This window comes from Meleagris gallopavo, chromosome 3 (assembly GCF_905368555.1).
Source record: "Meleagris gallopavo chromosome 3, MGAL_WU_HG_1.1, whole genome shotgun sequence".
Lineage (NCBI taxonomy): Eukaryota > Metazoa > Chordata > Aves > Galliformes > Phasianidae > Meleagris > Meleagris gallopavo.
The window spans coordinates 22,154,674-22,176,967 of NC_139406.1; the positions used below are offsets into that span (position 1 = coordinate 22,154,674).

At 42.4% G+C, this 22,294-nt stretch overlaps 1 protein-coding gene across 6 annotated transcripts in view; it reads right to left on the minus strand.

Moving 5' to 3' along the window:
* Positions 1-5,022: 5,022 nt before the first annotated feature.
* Positions 5,023-22,294, minus strand: part of FBXL7 (F-box and leucine rich repeat protein 7) — a 167,835-nt gene continuing 150,563 nt past the window's right edge. For all 6 annotated transcript variants that reach the window (XM_010708490.4, XM_085220432.1, XM_085220431.1 and 3 more), the window contains 2 exons: positions 12,857-13,468; positions 5,023-8,101 (listed from right to left, as the gene is read on the minus strand). In XM_010708490.4, the coding sequence (XP_010706792.2) occupies positions 7,365-8,101; positions 12,857-13,468 (1,349 nt within the window). In that variant the 3' untranslated portion in view covers positions 5,023-7,364. The remainder of the gene's footprint in view (positions 8,102-12,856; positions 13,469-22,294) is intronic.

Genomic DNA, 22,294 nt, shown 5'->3' on the forward strand with positions numbered 1-22,294 from the left:
AAAGCTCTTGTGGCTCATGTCAGATGTGCACCTGATTTTCTACTGTGCTACTCTGACAGTGGATTTTAATTATTGAAATATATCAACACTGCCCCTTCTTCCCCCCCCAGTTTCTCCCCCTGCCCAGTTGATTCATCTTTCATCGTGTAGCTTTATAGCATGATAAGAACAAGCACTGGCAAGTGTTGTCTTTACTGACATTGATGCATACTTTCCACCTCCAGTGTGAAATGTGAGCAAGATTTGGCCGCTGAGCGGTCACTGACTTGCAGTTAATCACCTCAGTCCATCATCCAGATTGCTGCCAAGCAAATGAATTTATCTGTGAACACCGATCCACTCACCACTTGCATTACCCATGTCGACAGAGGCAGAATATCTCAGCCTCTCACAGGAGCTTGGATTTCTCTCTAAGGTCAGAAGAGGAAAGGAAAGAACAACATAGAGAAAAGAGCTGGTGTTGAAGTTAGTGCTTGTTCCTGTAGTTTACCTCCAGCAAAACAGAAGGAGCTTCACTCAATCAAGGAATGGATCACTTTAAAGCACGGTCCTTCAAGGTTTGCCTTTGTAATGCTCATGCCCTTTTTCCTTTTCAGTACAAACCCCAATTTAAAATGGCATTATTCATTCTTCATCCCAATCATAGAACCATAAAATGGTCTGGGTTGAAAAGGACCACAATGATCATCTAGTTTCAACCCCCCTGCAATGTACATGGTCTCCAACCAGCAGACCAGGCTGCCCAGAGCCACATCCAGCCTGGCCTTGAATGCCTCCAGGGATGGAGCATCCACAGCTTCCTCGGGCAACCTGTTCCAGTGCGTCACCACCCTCTGTGTGAAAAACTTCCTCCTAATATCTAACTTAAACCTCCCCTGTCTCAGTTTAAAACCATTCCCCTTGTCCTATCACTATCCACCCTCATAAACAGCTGTTCCCCTCCTGTTAATATGCTCCTTTAATACAGGAGCATGATGGCGTTTTGTGGATGGATGTACTTGCTATAAGCAACTTCAAAAGAAATTGAGAGCTACCAGGCTATGACTTTAACACAAGTAGAAAACAAGCAAAAGGAACTCCTCCTACCTAGCAGTCTGGGCTCTCCATCTCTTTTATCCCCACAGTGCAAAGAAGACATAGGATGAGGTATTTTTTAATTGTTTTGGCAAACCAGGAAGGTGAGCTTTCACCCTCTGGAATCCCACTCTGTCATATGTGTTGGTGAGCAGAGCAGAGTGCAGGAATGCAATCAGGCAACTTAACTCTGTGTCTGACTGTAGGAACACACAGCCTACAGTAGGAAAGGGGACCATTTAAGGACAGACATTTTGGGTTTGCAAGGAAGACTTTACACTGCCAATGGTGTGATTGAAGCACACTCCTCAGTGTAATTCAAGTCCAGAAAACTGTTTTTTTTCTAAGTACTTTCAAAGCATAAGACACAACATGATCAGAAAACCAGAGCAAATCCTAGTCTTCAAATGGAAACAAACTGTGATTAATAAACAGAAATATTTTACTAGATGCGGTGAACTCCGTTTACCTGTTGCTTAGGATATATCCTTGATAAAAGGCAAGTGATAAAGATCTGGAAACACTCGAGAAAGAAGAAAAAGTCGTAAACCATGAATGATCTCTTGCGTATTGCAGCTAAAAAACGAATCTTTTCAAATCTCAGTTATCTGTCTGCTGAGGCAATTGTATGAATGAAGTATATTCAAGAAGTAATGGAAACTTCTCAAGAGTGGCCATTTACTTGATTGTAAAAAAATGCTTTAGGAACCGTCAAAGACAGTGCAATATGAAACTGTTAAAAATATTCATTCCTTTTGGCACAAATCCATCTCTGCCTTCTCTCTCATCTTTTAAAGATGGCTTTTTCCATTTTTACCATTCATGTGAGATTGAGGTTATGACAGTGTTTCTTTTAAAAACAAAGGAAAAGTAATCCATTCTAAACCCAAGAAGACAGTGCCTTAAGTCACAGAAATAATGGCAGAGGTTTCTCTTCTGCATTAGAAGTATCACTTCACTTAGAAAAGCTTGTTTTTTTCTCTCCCTCTTCCTCTCCTACTCATTCTCCTCTCCTCATCCCTTTTTTTGGTCTCTCTGGTTCTCCCTCTGGTGTCTATTTTGTAACTTTTGTATTTATAATGGCTTATTTTGACATATCTATGGCCAACTGGATTGTTGCACTCTAATACTGTATTAAAAATTTGTATTAGCAGAGCCTACTTGGAAAAGATTTCTATTCAGAAGTGTAAATCTAATATGCATCTCAGTGATCATCCAGAGGACAAGGGAAAAATGACCTGATTCTTCTGTCCAGATCTCACAGAAAACAAAAACAGAGGAAAAAATCTGCTCTGAAGCACACAGCTATACAGCAGGGGTGCATGAAAACAAACATCCCTCAACAATTTTATGGAGAAAATTGATTTAATCTGTTTAATAGTACGCAGCCGCGCAGTTCAGTTCAATTTGTTTTTGTTAAGCTAAATTTGAATTCTGATGTCTACTGCCTGGCAGTAACTTGAACCTATTATTATTATACCCTTTTACAGTCATCAAAAGGACAGGAAATTGACCCTCCACAGATGCTTGCACCTAGGCAAAGCAGAAGAACTGGTGCTGCTGAAACCCACTGCAGCAGGAAGCATGGGTATAACAAACCTGCCTTGCCACCTTCTTCTCAGTAGATGACCTTGCACAAAGATGTAAAGGCAGGAACAAGACACTGAGATTGACATGCAGACCCTGGTATACATTTCCAAAGGCAAAAGGTCTGCCTATAGAGCTTTTCCAGCTTCAAAAAACATTATAAAGGGTAGATGTTGGATGCATCAAATCCAAAATTATGATTTTGTTTCTGAAATACAGTTTCAAATTTGAGACATACTAAAAGAAAGAGTTTGCCAACCTTGCTCTGAGCCTTCCCTGGAAGGAGTACACTGTGTTTACTTAACGTTCAGGTCATTTTCTTCATGTTTCTGTTCCTACCCCACACATCATTCTTCAATACTTGACTCACATTCTCTGATCCAACGCTCCCTGTCCAATAAGTCATACAAACCCAGTTCTCCTAACCCGACCCAATTTCTTTACTGAAAATCATTCAGTCTCATCTCAGTCGCAGTCTTCTTGCCTGAGAAATTTCCTTCATCCCTCTATTGTCCCAGTTCTCCAAATCTTGTCTTTCAATCCCGCTCTGACTTTCCAGGCAGCTTCCACATAATTCAGGCCATTTCCTTCTTCACACTGCCAGAGTGATAAATGCTTCTCAGCTTTGCCAAATCTCTGCTTTGCCAGACTACAAGCCTCATCATAGCCAAGTGTGGCCCTCTTCTCCCCGATCACAGAGTCAGAGATGTCTGAAGATGTGTACTATAGCTAAACTAGGGTGAATTTTAATGGGAGATTAGTAAGACACATCCTTGTCCCAAAGCTGATCTCCTGGCAAGGCTCACACTCTTGCTCCGAAGGCCATGGAGGAGATGGAGAGCAATGGACTGTTTTCAAAGGAAAGGTCACCAAGAGTTTACCGTGAGCAAAATGACATTTCCTTCTAGCTTTATTTACAGAGCCAGATGAACCATTTCAACTAACATTTTCAAACCCAGCATGGGAAGTCTCAGCCTGAACAGCTAAACTGAGAAAACTGTAAAAAACTGAAGGCAGGGAAGAGCCGTTTGCTACCAGCTCTCTCACAGAGCTTTTCCCCTTGTAACCAACGTTGGCAGCTGTGGGGCAGCCAGTCTGCAGTCCAAACGGTCACTACATTTCTTTTTAATGGGGCTTTGGACCTGCTTCAAGCCTTGTCTAAAATTAGGCCTTTTAATAGTTTTTTAAGTTTTCCAGTTCAAAGGGTAGATGTTTTGTCAAACCATTACTGAAAGGTTACAGACTGAGGTTCAGAAGGAGGCTCAAGACATCCAACAGAAGCTGTTTCGCATTTTGTGGGAAGCTAAGAGCGCATAGCTCAAAAAGGCAAAAGTGTTGTACTTCACATTAATTGCACACTGCTAACCTCAGGAAAAGAGTTCCACTTTTTTATGAAAACCAAGGGAATGAGAAAACTAAATATCTTGATACAGAGCTCTGGGTATAATCACAGTGCATGGTGATTTAGATGCGCCCTTTCAAAGAGACCTCTTTCTGCGTGACACAAGTTATTGCAGAGTCATAAACAAATGCCAGCCTGACTGATGTGACCCATGGTTGCTTGCCTCGATGAGATCGCTGCACGCTGGGGCAGAGCAGAGGAAGCCTCACTGCCTCAGCCTGAATGTTATGGTTCAAGAATCAACAATGTTTTTGCTCAGGAAATTGATAGTCTTTGCCAACCTCAAACTAGAACTACGACACCTCATTCATATGCTGCATCCTTCCCAGCAAACTCAGCTCCACATACAATACTTCATTTTCCTTCCTGGTTGTGTCATTTTGCAAACAGACATTGGAAAAAGGTTAAAAGTCAAAACAAGCAAGCTATATCAATAAGTTCACATTTTCTTGAAATGCATAGCATTCTCAGAGCGGCAAATCAGATTGTGTAAGTTGTTTGGCTTTGAAAAATTACTTTCATTCATCTTCTACAAGTGCCCCCCAGAGTGTGCTTTCTAGAACATTCAAAAGAAACACTACACTAATAAGTAAGTGCTTTACCCTTTTACTTTTCAGAATAAGTATGTTAGCTTGTCTTTAATTCAGAGCAGAGGCCCTCCTGGACCTTTTATACGTGAGCTTTTTACATGCTGTTTTTTCTTTTACTTACACTTCCAGTTACTGATTATGTCTCAGAGTAAAGAAGAATCTCATGAGGAAAATAAAATTTTAAAGAGACAGATAGGCAAAACCATAACCTATACGAATCCTCTGTTGTTTTTATAATCATCCACCTACTTATTGCAATGATTTGTTCATTTGTCTGCTTGGATTCAAGAAAACAAAGTTTTACAAGTATTTTATCTTTTCATTTTCACAATAAGCTTATCAATTAGTGCAAATGACAATGTACTCTCATCAGTTACCAATATATTGCTTTATTTCTTGGTAGCAAATTAAGGCTTTATAGTGAGATTTGTACAGTACAGGCCAATTTAAACATTAGAAACCTTAAAAACCATGTAGCACTATTCACTCAATTTAGCTTAGCCAGAAAAGTAGATTTTTTTTTCTTCCTAATAAACAGTTAAATGTTACTAATGAGGCCTTATATTTCATGAGTGCAAATGGCTCTAAATCCCACCATCTTCAGAAATGGGCTCAACATTTAACTGTTCTTGGGGCCGTTTTCAGATAAAGGATAAACAGAGAGTATAGCTGGCTCGGATAAAATACGCTGTAATACTGGCTGGAAAAGAATCTCTAATTTTAAAAACACAGAAAGGAAAACTAAAGTGATGTTAACTGGTCAAAGGATGGGATTACTCTCTGCTACCCGCTGACCAGTAACAGTAGCAATAACAAATTCATGTTCCTTAGCCCTCCTTGCTTCAGTACAATCGCATTTGTAATTCACAGGTGGTGACATACCAGAAGTTAGGAAACTCCAAACTGGAGGAACATACGTAGGTTACAGGACTTTTTGCACAAGTAGGACAAGTTCCCTCTGCAGGGACGTGCCCAAAGCATTGCTTTTTTGTAATCTGAGAGAGCACTGCTGCAAGTATTTCCTCAGCAATTATGTATTTTTCGTGAGCATGTGGATTTTCACTTCATATCAATGATTTTATGAGTGTTGTCTGGAGATGATGGAACTACTGCTTATGAAAACCAGACACGGTGCTTCCCTTCTTATGTTCTTTACCAAGACATTTATAGCATTTGAGATGAATGTATAAATTCACAATGCTGACTGTATGAATTCACCTGTCAGTCACGCACAGGGGGCCTGCCTGAAAATATCATCACCCCCTCACATCTTTGGCTTCCAATCTGAGCAGTAAATGTGAAACTGCAGAGAAACGGCTGCCAGAAAATGGTGAAGAAAGGAACCACAAAATGACTGTGTGCTCTGAGGAAAGAGGCAGCAGAGGGGAAACTCCAAGCCCTGCTTGCTCTTGCATGAGCAAGAGTGACCATGAGAGTACAGCGGGCTTGCAGTGTCACAAGGCAATGCTGGTGTTGGTAATTCCTTGCTGAACAGCAGCCATTTATCCAGCCTTTGGGCACACATGAGACAAGGTTTCACAAAATGAAACCTCTGATGTGAATACATTCTAAGCCCCTCTCTCTCCCAGGATGTCACCTAACAACAAGCTAACCTCTTTGAAGACCTGAGATCAGCCATCTACCTGTTAAACTGGAAGGCCACAGAAAGGGGTGAGGTTTCTACATGTACTAAGGCACATACTGAATACACCACAACACATGTGCCTGGGTTGCGCAGAGAGAGGCAGCTGCAGCAGTGTCACGGCTGTTGAAGAGGTACTGTGAAGGAGCAGACAGACCTTCTGGTGACAGCAGTACAGTGCAGCAATGGGCACTGCCTGTGTCAGCCATTCCTCAGCATCACAGGGGCCCCAGTGTACTGCAGTGCTAGCTCAGTTTGTTGCAGAATTGTAATAGCCTCTTGGATTGCTGGCTTCTCCCTTTGCAAGGCCACCAATATCTTATCTGTTTTCCTTCACTCAAGTGCTTACTGTCACTGCTTATCAGACCCAGGAGCTGCTACTACAGATGCAGGTAAGGGCAGATTTAGAACCGAAGGCAAGTAGTGATGATACATAAGTGAACTGGAAAAGAGCTTTCCATGAGAAACCATGCTTCAGCACAATCTCCAGACTCGTGCAGCAGAGTGCTCAGCAAAGGCCAGCAGGTCTTCTGCCTCAGTGAAGTATATTTAAAAACACCACCCAGTATTTCCTGAGGGATTACAATGAGTGACTACCAAGGAAAAACTACTTGGAGATAAGGGGATGCTTTATCAGCCATATTGGAGAAATTGGAGAACAGAGACATATATTGCATAGTCAGCTTTAAGAGCACAGCTGGAATTCAGATGTGTTTGACACAGCTTAGCAGCCTTTCCAAAGGAGGGATTATGTGCTATTTCCTTTGGAGGTAGCTACGTTAGCTTGGGACAAGACCATGGCTGTTACGGAAATGGCAACCCACTAGGGATGCTGAGCACTCACTGGTCGTGCATTAAGGCAGGCTCTCAACGGAGACCCACCGCACCTTCAAAAGTGATCATACATAAAGCAAACAAAATAGTCCTCTAGAAACGCTCCCTCATCAACAACATACAAGAAAAGCTGACTCCCGTGAGCTACAAAAAAACAGCATTACTGAATACGGGAGCGTGCGTTTATACATCAGTGTTTTTAATACTGCATTGTAACAACGGGTGGAGTATCCTTTCAGAAGAAGGCAGGGTTGGTGTGCTCTATAATACAGCGCTTGCAGTGTCGTTTAACAAATCGCAGAGCATCCACAGAAACATCACAGTCCTGCACATTCAACATCTGCAGGTCAAAACAGTTGGCAGCTACAATCTGGAGGCCCTGCCCAGTGATGCTCTCGCACGATTTCAGGCTGAGGCGCTTCAGGTTGAAGCAGTTGAGGGCTAGAAACTCCAGGCCGGTGTCTGAGACCAGAGGGCACTTGCCGATATCTAGCGATTTGAGTTTTGTGCAATTTTTGGCGAGGTACTCCACGCCGTGGTCCGTGATGCCCTCGCAGCCCCGCGCATTGAGGTAGCGCAGCTTGCTGCAGTATTTGGCTATGTAGCGGATGCCCACGTCCGTGATCCGGCCGCAGTGGGCGATGCTCAGGTATCGCAAGCGCGACTCCAGCTTGGCTATCTCCCGCATGCCGAAGTCACTGACAAAGCGACAGTCGCTCACGCTCAGTTCCTTAATGGACGTGCAGTAAATCATCAGGTAGCGGAGACCTTCGTCGGTGATGCGGACGCAGCGGCGCAGGTACAGGTGGGTCAGCTGAGTGCAGTGGGCGGCAATAGTGTGCAGTCCTTCGTCCTCCAGGACAAAGCAGTCCGTCATGTCCAGGTAGCGGATGGAGATTTGTTTGCCGTGTAAGGGAGACAGCTTGATGGAGGCTTCGCGAGTCAAGCTGATACATGTTACTTTGGAGCAGCCTATGTGGAAAAACAGTCAATTTAAGCAAGCAGTAAGGATAACTCAGATAGCAAGACCAGAAAGGTGCGTGTGACATGGCATGCTGGATGCCATAAAGGCATCTTCCAGAGCAGATATCTACTAGAACAGCCATCCTGACTGACTAGTCTGGGTTTGCTGTGATGCATCCCTGTACCTTGGCAAAGACACTCCACTGGAGTCAGTGAGGTTTCTTTGGATTTTGAGGACCAGGAAAGGCCACAGGCCATTTTTGTCCACATCTCAAATGTGAAATAATGGCCCTAGGTTTACCTAGGGAAACTCGACAGCGTGTTACTATAATAGAAACTCAGTGTCAATTTGAGAAAACGGTATTACATGAAAACCATGCAGCTTTTTGATCAGAGGCACTCTTGTTGCAGACTGGTTGAGTTAGTAAACCAACATCAGAGGCTCTTGCACCATCAAATCCTGTGATAAAAAAGAAGACAAACCCCACAAACAGTCTAAAATGCATCTGGGGAACAGATGTGAATCCAGCCCCAAGCCCACAGTGCAGGAAGGATGCAAAACGATGGCAAGACCAATGGTCTGCAGAAGGGTGGAGATTTGAGTAATGTAATGAGAATGGGGAGAGTCAGCAGGAGCTAAGACTTGTAAGGGCATGGGAGGACATGAATAGACACAGGAAAGGATTATTTGAAGTTTGTAAGTCTGGCCACAAATGGATAAAACCAGACTAGAGGAGAAAGACCAGAGCTTGCAAGGAAAGAGAAAAAGCTAGATTAAAAGGAAAAACACGCTCACAGACTTTCTCCATTTTTGTATACTAGTGAAAGCTTTTTTGGAAAGTGCTGTTCCTGCTCCATTGCAAACGTGTAGTCTCAGACTACTGAAGGGAAATTCTTAACTGTGTTCTGTTCAGGTGGGCTCACTGCATTCAAGTGCCTAGAAACAGCTGCAAGAAAAAAGGAAGGGTTGGCCTGCAAGTGATCAAGACCCAACAGTTTCAGCCACAAATGTCTACTCAAATTCTGCAGCTTATACCTGAAGAAGTGCCCTCAGGAAAGGATAGAAGGAGCTTTTCCATACTGCTGAAACACTGGCCAAAAGCAATGAACTGAGCCATGAAAAACCAGAAAAGTTAAGATGACAACCTTACAGCCCCATGGATCATAAATGCTGCACAAGTCCAGTAATCTGAAAAAAAAAGAAAGCATGCCAATCTTTGTATAGAGATCCCCTCAAGAACTCGGATGATCCAAACCCATACCACTTGATACAACAGGTCTTATTCAGACATTTACTAGAAGGATTGAATATGCTTCAGAAAAAGAAAAAAAAGAAAAAATCTTCAGATAATCACGCAGATGTCCAGCATGGAATATGGACTTGAAACAGTTTATGATCTATAGTTAAGATTTCTACATTTCTCACTTGAGTTTGCAGCTGGAATTTTAATTTAGGCTTCAAATTTAGTTGAACAGATGCAAAGTTTACCTTAGGTCTCAAATAATGGCAAATTGTCCACAGGTCATGTAGAAGCTCTGGGACCTTGAAGCAAAACACTTTTTTCAATGACCAAATTCTTTTAAAAACTATTTCCCCTTCAGATTGCCTTGCAGATCCATCTATACTATGGTGCAATTTTTGTAAATAAATTTGAATTCAAATAAATACTATACAGTATACAAAGCAAAGTGTTTTTTTTTTTTTTTTTTTTTTTTTAAAGGAAAGGAGTACAGTTCAGTATTGACTGGTTTAACATTTCACTCCAAATACACACGTTGGACTAGCTGATACTAAATGCACAGGAGGTGTCCCCAATCTTGAACTGGGTTTTCACAGAAAAAGCTGGCACCCAGGCATAAATCTGTCAGATCTGATGTAGCTATTCCTATTGTGTTTGCACAACAAGGCTGCTGAATTAAGGCATCAGTCTCAATATTTCAGGATGTCTCTGGATATGCTGACCAGAATGCAGTTTTCTAATTTGGTGAAGTGAGAATGAAAGGCTTATGAGGTGGAGGAGAATGTTTAGTCTGCTGTGGATCCCAGAAAGGGGAGAACATTAATGACCGCAATTATAGAGTCAAAAGGTCAGAAGTATCTCAGCAAGGTTGGAGTCAGGGTGCATAAGTGTGTGATCACTGTCTGGGTAAGCTGAGCATCATCTTGTCTAGTTACTTTGGCTACAATGTGAAATATTTCATGGTAAGGGTATTCAAAATGGTTCCATCAGAGAAAGAGTCCACACTGATATACAACTACCTGATTTTTAGGCAAAATGACAGATTTCTTGGTCTGTAACAATTTTTCTGTCCTAAATAATAAAAAATGTAAAAACAAAACTTCTGTAGCAGGATTTTCCATAAAGGAAGTAAAACCAATTTTCAGGACGGAGGAGTAACTTCCAAACAGATTAAAAAATTGTTGGCAAGCATGTTAGATAATAATTTGCAGTCAAGCTCAACCAGCTTCTGGAGATATCTCAGACTTGCCCACAAAGTGGATGTTGAAAGTGACAGAACTTCCATTGTGGAGAACTCTGGAAGTTAATAAGAATGTCTGGTTTTGACATTAAAGATTTTGGTACTTTCTTGCTGCCAAATAGCCAGCCAAGGAGGAGAGGGATTCATGTGAACTGTGTTTTAACTAACTGGCTACAAGTACAGCATTAGCCCCCAGCACAAGTACCCAACCTTTCTTGTTCACTATAAAACCAGATCAGTGAGCTCTTTTGGTGCTGAGAATTGCCCAAACATGTATGCAAGCCTTGTCCTCCTAACTACTCCCTGGATTGATTACAGAAGCAAACTTCTCACATGAGATCTCCTAATAGTAGTCCAAATTTATCCAAGGCCCTCGAATGCAACCCCATTTCAGACAAGTCCAGGGAGAGTCTGTACAGCAATTAAAATTGCTGTTTGAAATCTTGTTCCTGGATTCTTTTAATATGGCATTCAGCTACGAAAGTAAGAGCAGGGTGCCTTTTTTTCCTCCTTCTTTTTGGCCTTCCCTGACATACCTTCTTTTTAACACTTATTTCCCAAAGAGAAATAAAAGAGAGCAGCCCTGGCACAGCTTGGGGCAGGGCTCAGCAAGGCGGGTAAGTTCTTTCAGCAACTGCTTTGACATCATGATGCTGACTAGTGAGAATCTGGCCCCCCCAGCCTTTGTGGAAGATGGCTTTTCCTGCTTTAAGTTCAGGAATCATTCCTTCTGTTTGAGAAAATGGAGAGGAAAAAAAGAATGAGGGCAAGCAAATTTGCTTTGTAAAAAAAATCCCCAGAGATGGACAAGGTGATGTGTTAAGAAACAGTTTGAATCTGCCCAACAGCATCACTATGCTTATCCATGGCTTTCTCTTGCACTGGTCATTAAGGTGTTGCTCACTAAACCAACCACACTTTCTTTTACCTCAAACCTGTTTCCCCTCTTCACAGCTCACCTTCAGCTCAGCAATTCCACTTTCCTGTGTCTCCAAAGCCAGAATATTGGGCCAATGAACTCTCCATACCATATGAGAGGATGTACGTAAGAGAAATATAAATATGCATGGGATATAGCCAACCTTCAAAGTGATATATTGCTCCAGGTTTAAATCACATAGGCATACACATTTACTCCTGATACTGGAGATGCTTCAACCTGAATGTGTGGTAGCAACTCCCAGCTGTTGTCTGCACATGCTGACAACAACTAATTCAGATATAACCTGACTGAATATGCTCTGGGACAGAAACCCTAATCAATTGTCAACTGCAGAGAGAGGTCACAAAACAAGTGAATAATTTTGATTTGTTACTATTTGTTTTGATGCTATCCTTGACATTCTGCCATCCTGGGAACTAGTGAGTGAAAGAACTGAAAAAATTAGTTGAAAGGGAAAAAAAAAAAGAAAAAAGAAAGCAAACGAATGTGCACCCGCTGGGAAATTTTTTGAAAAATCAGCTTATCTGGGTAAAGTGACTCATCAACATCGTTTGCAATTCCTACTTTGCTCTGCTTTTTGTATAGCCATCAATACCTCTGCAATGGCAAATCTGGAAATCTGGTCTAGCTGATTATTATAAACATTAGACTGACAACAAAGTGAGATCACAAAATAAATACTGAAATTCGAATTTACTTCAGAGATCTGCTTCAGTGCATCCTTTTAATTAAATACCAACATATTCTCTGAGAGGAAACTGTGTGTGGCTGACCTTGAGAAAAAGAAATAAGTAGAAAAAGAAATAAATATCTTGTATCCCCAGACACATCTGGGGAAAACTGTCTAAAACATTTCTGCTGATTTAAACAGCAGGAGTGATATACTGCAACTGTAATGAAAGGATGAAGACTTTAAGCAAGTGTATACACTATAAAAGAAAGTCTCAGCTAGCTGCATCTGGTTAAAATAGGAATAGGAACAGGAATAGGAAACTAGAAGACTTTGAAGTTTCACTAGGAATGACATTTGATATTAATACCTAGACAAAAGCCTAGCACAGGCTGCTTTAGGAAAACATCTAGAAGTGTCCTGGCTGTCTGAATGGCTCATCTCTGTCAGCGTGCCTCCATCAGAGCCATTCTGCCTGTGAGCTGCTGCTGGCAGGTGGGGCACTGAGATCCCAGTGGTGCCCAGCACACTGGAACTGTGAGAGTGTATCTGTATTCCTAGCTTGAAATGTAACACAGAAAGGGGAAGCACGCAGTTTTGGGGAGCAGGTGTCTGACTGGCATGAGGCTTTTAGACTCCCAGGCGTCCGTACTTAAATATTTCCCATTACCTGACACATCCAGGTGTTCCAGATTTGGACACAGTGACACGACATCAAAGACCGCCTCGTTGGAGATATTGTAACAGCCAGACACCTCCAGCCGCCGCAGTTCCGGACAGCACTGGGCAATGGTGTAGAGTCCTCTGTCTGTGAGCCGCCTGCAGCCACTAACAATTACCGTCTCCAACATGAGACATACGTTGGGTGTATCCTGACAAAGCCTTCGTGTCAGCACTTTAAGAGCCCTGTCCACATTGATGGTCTCGCCGGTCAGGCGTATAGTCCTCCAGAGCCGGGGGTCCCAGGCGAGGTTGTACCAGCGGCGGCACACGCGGGCGCAGCGGCACAGCTGGTTGGTGGGCAGGAAGGAGAAGATGTGGATCATGGATTGGTCGGGCAGCCGGTCGATGTGGGCCTGCTCCTTCTGCTGCTTGGCCGCCAGGCGGATAAGGGGGTGAGTGAGGCGGGCGGGAGGGGGAGAGTGGACCATGGCCACCGTTTCCCCAGTGACTGAGGATGACGAAGTAGAGGAGCCTCGACCATTCTGGAAACCGGGAGATGTTGGTGGGAATATCAGTGCTGGACTGGGAGTGCTGAGAGTCCGCATGCTCAGGTCGGAATCTGGAAAACAAAAGGCAGGATTTCAGCGAGCAGCCATTTTGCCAGAGAGAAGGAGGACATGCAAGTTCTCAGAAACACACCCAGGGTGTGTTCTCAAAGCACTGCCCACCTCGGTGCTGACCACCCAACAGCACTATCAGAGGGCAAACTGTGGGCCCATGCCCGAAGGTAAAGAGGAGACGGCAGCAGAATTCCAGAGATTTCACATTGTTACGCTGAACAGAACTTGACTGAACAGCACAGGAAACAAATACATTTGAACCGACAGAGAGTAACTGCAATAAGCTCAACAGCTGGGCACCCAGGGGCTGCTCAGGGAGGTACACAGCCATCCTTCACCTCACTGCTCCTCCAGGCATTCAGGGATAAGCCAAGAGAAGTTCAGGAAGTAAATGCTGCTTCATTTACCAGGTCTGGGCAGGTGGGAAGAACGCGGCCCCCTGCAGGTATTTTCACTGTGTCATTAAAAAAGTTCTTTTCTCCTTCATGCAAACCAGGAGTTCAACTGAGAATCCAGCAACTGGCTCTGGGGGGTGTTGGCTGTGCTGCTTCTTGCCACCAGAAAGGCACCTCTGTCCAAAGGGAGAACACGAGCTCTGGTCACATTTAGCACAGAAGAGCAAGTGGCAGAGAAACAGCGTGCCTGGAGCTTTGTTACAGAACCACTGCACAACGTTTACACCAGCTTTTCCCTAGCACTATTGTCACATCAAAAGCAGCTAACCCAAAACCACACACAACAATTTACTACTTCTTTACCATCTCACAGGCACAAAAATAAAGGGCGTGTGCTACAAAGAAAGCTTGAGTTTGACAGAAGTTCATTTCTACAGTTTTGCATTTCTGCTGACATTGCTGCCTAAAAATCATATCCAGTCATGCTCCCAGCTCTTCACACCATTCAATGCAACACAAACCAGTAAATGGAGACAACTAGGTGGTATTTCTGGCAGTCAAACAAATGTCACAGATGATATGCTGAGAAATGAATGCTGCCAAAGAGCTTGCTCGTTCCCTCTCTGACCTGTCCACACTGATTGCCACAGGAATTCCAACTCTAACCTCTCCATATTGACCACAACAGGCATTCTTTAAGAAGAAAAGCTCCATACAGATAAATACAGAAACCAAAACACAGCACCCAGCAGGATAACAAGAATCAAGAATGGAGTAAGAACAGTGGTTTCACAACATCAAGATTTGCTCCACGGTGCATCTTTCCCTATCCGTTCAGTGTTCAGACATTTCAGGGAAGCATGCAAAGCCATCTCCTTAGGCTCTGAGCTTTGTAACTGTGCAGCACTGATATGGGCTAAGCAGGGCGCATCTTGAAATGCATTCAACAAACCTACCCAAATCCACATTTAGGCAGAGTTTTTAAATTAACTAAGTCTTAGTCGAATTTGATCAGTGATACACAGATTTTCCCACTGAGCATTTAGCTTTCACTTTGCCCAGCACAGGCTCGGTCTCATCTCACTACAGCAGCGGCAAACACAAGGTTTGCATTTTCTGTTTGTATGTGAGGGTGAGATGTGCAACTGCTTGGTTGGAGAAACCAAGACACGAAGTGCATATTTTTGCCAAAGGCCACTTTAGCTCAGCTGAAGACATCAAAATCATCATCTCCCACTGTGAAGAGAGAACCCCCACTACACAGTTCCTTTGCTCTTCCTCTTTCACGCCGTGTTACACTTAGAATCTCAGTATTCAGAGGAAGAAAAACCATTTTCTTCAATGTTTCTGAGCCTGGTCTATGGCTGTGTGACTCTAACCCAGGGATCATTATATTTCTGAGCAAGAACGATATCTTAACGCAGCGTAGGTTTTGCAGACACTCTGCTCCCCTTTGAGACCCCTAATACCCCCCTGGCAGCCACTGCAAATAATTGCATGGAGGAGTGTTATTTGGAAAGGGTCTAGTATACTTTGGTATTTTAAAAATGAGATTTACAGCTGGAGAGGAAAAAATCCCACCAGCAGCAGCCAAGCTCCTGCAGACAAGCACTGGCTCCACGGACCACTTAGGCAACAGTCCCCTAGATTAATCCTTGCAAGGCCTTACCATATGTTTGACCTCCCTCACATCACCACCAAAGCCAACAACAGTGCCTGACGTTAAACATGTACATAAGATGTGGCAGATTTGGAGCCTTCACTTCTTGTTCCTTTCTTGAGACTTTAAGATGCTTTTAATACAAAAGAACAGTGTGATCACCTCCTGTACGACAGCTCCCAGCACTATACGAAAAAACAGAGTTTCAGTCTGTGATTGTTGAAAACATCAAAAAACCATCCCTACAGGCTTACATTCTTCACTACTCTTACACTTAATTATAAAACGGCTTCTAATACTCCATGATGCTCCCCTCCTGTGATCAAAGCACCAAGCCAGTACGGTTAATCTCCATTCCTTTTGGACCAGAAGTGGCATTCCTTTCTCGTTCTTGTGCTAACTGTGCATAGTCAGTACCTCAGACATTCTGGATGCATAATGAATCACCATACTGTGGTTTTTAACTTAAGACTTGGAGCTAAAAAAGTGGTGTCCTTCTGTTTTATGGGTACTTTTCGTGCTTTCTTCATGCTCTCCTAATTCTATCATCAGCGTAGCAGCTCCAGATCTGCACTCACCCTGCATATCCTGAGGGTGTTCCATGTGAAACTTGCTCCCACACACCTTCAGGACATGGATTTCCAAACAGATATGCACAGGTCCATATGAACATATCCTCTCCTCCTTCCCCTAAGTACACCTCTTAAAGGGAAAAGGAAACACAGGAGGTGAGTTCAGGGCATTTTAACCAGTAAAAGCTCGGAAGGCTTTCTGGTAGCATTCAGAGCTTCAGCAAAACAGTTGACCTGCTGTATGTTTTCCAGGCTTTTCTAGTACTGTTGGGAGGGACTTCCTGCAGCACTGCATCAGCATCAGTTTAGTTTTTCACCGCTTATCAAATGCCAGGTATCAGCTTGAGCCAGACCAAGAGAGGGCAGCTTACTGATGGTATGACAACGATAAATGCTATCCTGTAAGCACAAACCAAGTAACCGACTGCAGTTCTCAATATAATCAGTCTAGTCACAAAACATATACAAGCACATCTTGTCCTGAAAAAAAAAACTCACAACCGTTTGTAAGCCTGAAATGCAACTTCGCGTTTTGGTGATCTTCAAATGTAAAAAAAATTACAAAGCAGCCCTGTGTTTCCCCCCCTATAACCTCGTTTACCCCTCTCCCTCTCTGACCACCAATGCATTTCTGCAAGAAGCTTTTTGTTATGGCTTTGCTCAGGCTCTGAAAACCGTTTGTTGATGTAAGACAAAATTTCTTCACAATCTTTAAAGAAATCTCAAAAGATGCATACCAGAAACAGAGCTATAAAAGCTGACACAGATGGGGAAAATGCACTGAAGGGAGTTTTTTTTATTCCACTAAGAATCTGGTTTATTTCAAAGTTTTCTGTTCCCATTTTTTCTTTTCTTAGTTCTATATCCCTACCTCCCCCCCCCCGGTTTGTTTCCCAGTGCATGCATACATCTGGGGAAAAATAGCCTTCTACACACATTATTCAAACTAAGATCAAGTGTCCATGCATTCTGGCCCTGACAACAATAGAGTTTCTGACTTCAGAACCAGAGGGAAAAAACAGTGTCATGCTTTTGTGAGACAGCAGTGGACATTAATGTCAGACACCTGATGCCTGGATCCCAGTGTGGACTTCTTGAGATTGAACTGCTGCTGCCCATGTTGGAAGCTGGCTGGATTCAGCCGCACCTTTAGTTAGGGAGTTCTGTATGCACCTGTTTTAAAGTGATCTCTATGGAGAGCTCCTCAAGCTTGTAAAATTAAAATGAAAGTATCAATAAACATTAACAAAACCTCAGGACAACTAAAATGGATGCTTCGTGTGATCTGCTGCCACCGCTGAGATTTTTAGCAACACTAAGGCAAGAATTTAGACTAAAACTATGAGTAGGCTCTCAAGAGTCAGTATAGGTGAGGAAAACAAAAAGAAATTGGCATTTTTTATCAGAACATTAGATGCAAAACAATACGAACAAAAACCATTTAAGCATAGTATGGAAACACCGTATACTCAGCATCTCAGCAGTAACAGTGCTGCATAAATATGAGCTATTTAATTGAGTGCAATGTTGGTTGTATTTTATCACTGTATCTCCACCTGTGCCCATGCCTGAAGTAATTCTTTACAGTGGCTGTGGAAAGTGGGAGCTTAATGGCCATAGAAGCAGAAGTACAGAAATAGGGACAGGCATCTGACAGGCTTCTGCCGGACTGATTCAGCACAAGATATGACAGACTGGTGTCAAACTTGGCTGCATATCCTTTGAGGAACTAAAAAATGTAGCTGACACAGCAGGCTACAACAGTCATTAGTGTTCTGGGACTCCGGACACAGAAGTAGTCCCAGAAAAACAGGTATCTACAGAAGAGCATCTCCCACATCCCAAATGTCATCATGTTTGTGGTAGCACCGCTGACCTCGCATCCTGCCAGCACCAGGAAGCCAGGAGGGACTGGCTGGAACAAAGCTCACTGCACAACCTGACGTGAAACTGCAGCAGTCAAGTCTCCTAGAAAGGGTTGGTCAGCAGAGGTACCTACGTGATTTTGCAACTTTCTGTGATCAAGAATGTACAGAATGAGAAATAGGGCTGGATTAGCTCTCTTGAGGTCTCTCTCCAAGTACACTTAAACCATCCCTGATGTGCATGTCTGCCCTGTTCTTTATTTCAAAGGAAAGCTATAACTCAACTCATTGAAGTGCCTGTTCCAGTGTTGTCACTTTATCAAGTTTCTAAGTTTTTTCCTATTACCCAACTCGAGTAAGAAGCTGTTTCTTGCCCTCTATTAGAGCTTGTGAGGAATGACAGATCTCCACTATTTCTGCAAGAATGTCTGGCAGCTATGTGCTCAAACTTCAGTCCTTTCTTCCTGAACACATCACTAATACAGTGTCTCCTAGACTTTCTCCAACTGTGAGCATTTCTCCCAAAGCACAGTACTCCAGAACAAGCTCAGCACTCCACGGCACTACCAGCAGTGGCTACAGCAGAGTCCTTCTCTCCCGTATTTCATGGAAAACTCATTGTCAGCCTTCCAGATTTCAACAGTTTCAGAAGGATGATGCATTCGGTATGTGATTCAACATATTGTCCACATTCCCATGTGTCATACAGCTGCCTGGCCATTTATTTTCATCATCTATTTCTACCTACTCTACTAGTCTTCCCCACACCTGTCTCCTTAATCTTCAATTTTTTAAAGAGTAGTTGGAGTACACAGTAGCCTTCTAAAACTGTGCTCATTTTCAGTTTTCCAAATATACCATGTCATACATTTTAACCCACACCTCTGTATACAAGTAGTTATGTATGTCAATTTAATTCAAACAGACAGCATCTGGAGAGGGATGGAAAACCAGCAAATTATTAAAGAAAACTGCAAAGTATGGCTCTCTTTGAAACATCATCACAGCTGACAAATATGCAGTTATAACTATGCAATATGGTATCCCTCTTTTGTGGCCACATTACAATGATTTCATTTAGTCGGCATTGCTTCCTGGCTTACTTCCAACACATATATGCAAAAATCTAAATAAACCTGAGATAGGTTACTGCTCCTGTTTCCCTTTCACCAAACCATTTATTCCTACCAAGACAAGAAATTAGCGAGGAAACTTAAGTAAAATGAAGGGATCAGAGAGACTTAAGAAATTAATTTCCAGCTTTGCTGATCTTGTGAGATCTTGTAGGTCACGCAACTCTCTTTCTGAGACCAAAAGATCTATGACAAGGCTCAGTATTTCAGTGTAAAAATGAGCAGCATCAGAGCTCATGAAGTAATTGCATCCACATGCTCCTGGAAGGAATGGTTCCACAGAACTTAAAATAACCCTTTATGGTTTTTAAAAACCTCCCATAGAAAGTAATAAGAAACTGCACCTTTTGAGCAAGACTATAGACATTGTTAAACGACCACGTGGAAGAGGGCTATGTTAAAGTAAATGTGAAGCCATTTCACAGCTGTTTCTGTGTGACATTTTATACTTTACATTACACTGGTGTGACATCCCTATGATGTTGAGCTCCAGTTTTCTTTAGTCCATAAACTTCTCTGAAATACCTTTAGAGACCTATCTTGCATTCCTGGCATATTAATGCTCTATGCTTAAAGTTCAACAGCACTGCAAGTGAGATAATTGTTACAATTTTATTAAGCAAATAATTCTTCCTTGCAGTATTTTTTTCAAAAGCTGGAACATATTTGCCCCCTACTGACTTTGTCCCCTATCACTTGGCAAGGATTAATTTTATCCACATCTTCTTGAGCAGAGCTAAAAATACAAAGATTGAGGGGAAAAAAAAAAATCATTCAGGGTACTATTTTTCATCACATTAGTTCATCATATTCATTTATGAAGTCAAGCCATGTAAATTTTGTCTTCAGTACCAGTGCTGACACTTGGTGTATCACTTTTGATAAAAGGGGTTGTCAGTGTGTGACTTCTGGAAAACTATATAGCAATAGACAGGATGGTGCACTTTTAACATATTCAGTAAATACCTAACCCCAAAATGAATTCCTCACATGCTGAAATGCAAGCTCTTCTTAAATTCCTTCAGATCACACACTTTCCTAACTCCTTATTGTATGCCAGGGAACTCCTCCTGCAGAGACTGATGGAGCCCAACAGTTACTGCTGAGAACCCAGCAGCCACAGGTCTGAGCAGTGGGTGCTTTTGGACTTCTAGCTTCACTCTCAAGGCTGAATGCTCACCAGGCGTTGCTTCTGGTACTTCAGGTGTTCTGTTGGACTATATTTTTTGCCTTTGTTTCATCTGAAAGTAATTGGGTTCATACACCTGTGGTGGTAATTAAAGCATGGTAAGAGAGGACTAAGAAGAGAGTTCTTTCCAAAGCGAGTGTCTGATTTAAATGAAAATACTAATATAGGCGAACCCTCTGGCCTCTGACCTTCACTCCCTCTGGAGTGAAGAAGCACTCACCCTCCACCTCCCCCAAATCCTGACGTACCTCCTTCCCAATGCATCCCATGCCACTTTGAGGAGAGGCATCCTGCTCCCCACTAGATTCTCAATGCTGGGTTATCAAGAGATTGGACACATCACATTTAGTTGTCCCCCATTTTCAGGATTACCACATCTACAGCAATCCAGTTCTTTTCAGTGCATTACTTTGAAATATGCAAAATACAATTGTGGTTAACAAGGAAATAGGCATTTACAAAGTTCCAGGCTTCTACATAAAGGTTTAAGATAAAATTAGACAACAGAATATGTCAAGTTTGCTCAACTTCAAAAGCATACTAAGAAGCCTACCATCCTCTCTCTCTACACCCGACAAGTAGCGGTTAGAGAGTTTTATTTGACACAAGAACTCCATCCAGGTGAATACAAAACATCTGCTCAACTTACCCTGAGAGGATGCCTGGGTTTAGTGAAATAGACTTACAACTACAGTCTGTCTCTCCTTTGAGTCAGTCTGAGATGTCTGAACTACTCCAAGGTGAAAACTGTGTATGGTCAAAACTTTTTGTTTGCCAAACCAGGCAACATTTACATTTTTGTGTTTCACATTTTTATGTAGTGATCTTAACTTTTCGTTTCAAATCCACTTAATGTAACTATAGATGAGCACACACCGACCAACACTAGCTCTCTAGCTATATATGCATTGGCCAGAACCAACCACTTGGAGTGACACTGAGCTGGAGCAAAATGATATTCTGTCTTTGAATGACACGCTGACATTAAGTTTCTGTTGATACAAACAGGCCTATGCAATAAATTTAGATAGAAAACAAACAAATGCCTCATGATTCCCAAGCAGAAAACACACAAATCCAAGCAGCCATTGCCATCAGCTGTAGCTCTTCTAATCTTTCACTTCTCAAAAATGGGAGCATCTATAATACAGGGTTTATCAGTTTTCATTACTACAGAACAACTTCAAGCCAAGTTGCTGTACACAAGTTTATGAGAGGGAGATGTTTTCAAGACTCGTGTTTTTTCATGTAGACTAAAGCATGGTAGACCTGAAGAATCTTGAAATTTAGTTTGGTGAGATGTGCATTGCTCTAAACAGAAAATAACATACAGACTAGAGGAATGCTTGCCTTGGGGAAAGCTGACAATAGAATGATACACTCATAGTGTTGGGTAATCAAGATGACTTGCATCTAGTCGGTTGCAAATTTTACAGCAGACAAATAATTCCCCCAAGAATGACTATTTCCAGCACATCTACCAAAAGTTAATTATTTGTGGAACAGACCATTGTTTTTCATAATCAAATACTGGTGCTTTAAAAAGGCACAACTCTCAGAAATGACTGACTGAAATTAACAGGGATCTAAGATTTGGCCTCAAAAACTGGAGAAATAATGATAAACAATAGGGTAAACATAAGCTGAAGCAGTAGCAAGAGACTTAAAGCCACAAACTGCATTCCTCTCAGCATTCAGGTTTTGATGTAGAGATTCATTAAATCAGTGCAATTTACAGTTTAAACGTTCTCCCTAGACTAAATTCGGGCTTTAAAAATTGAAAATCTGTGAAAAGACAACCCTCCAAATCATGGGGCAGAAGCGTACACAGCACAATAAAAGATCTATAGATTTAAAGGGGAAATAAAATAAAAAGGGAAAGAAGCATGTCCCAGTTCCCACTGGATTCTATTGCAGGACATCTATAGAATTCTACAGAATGCCCCCATGTCCCAGCTGAGGAGTCACATGGCAAGGCAGATGGAGTTCAACACTCCCATACAGTATAGGG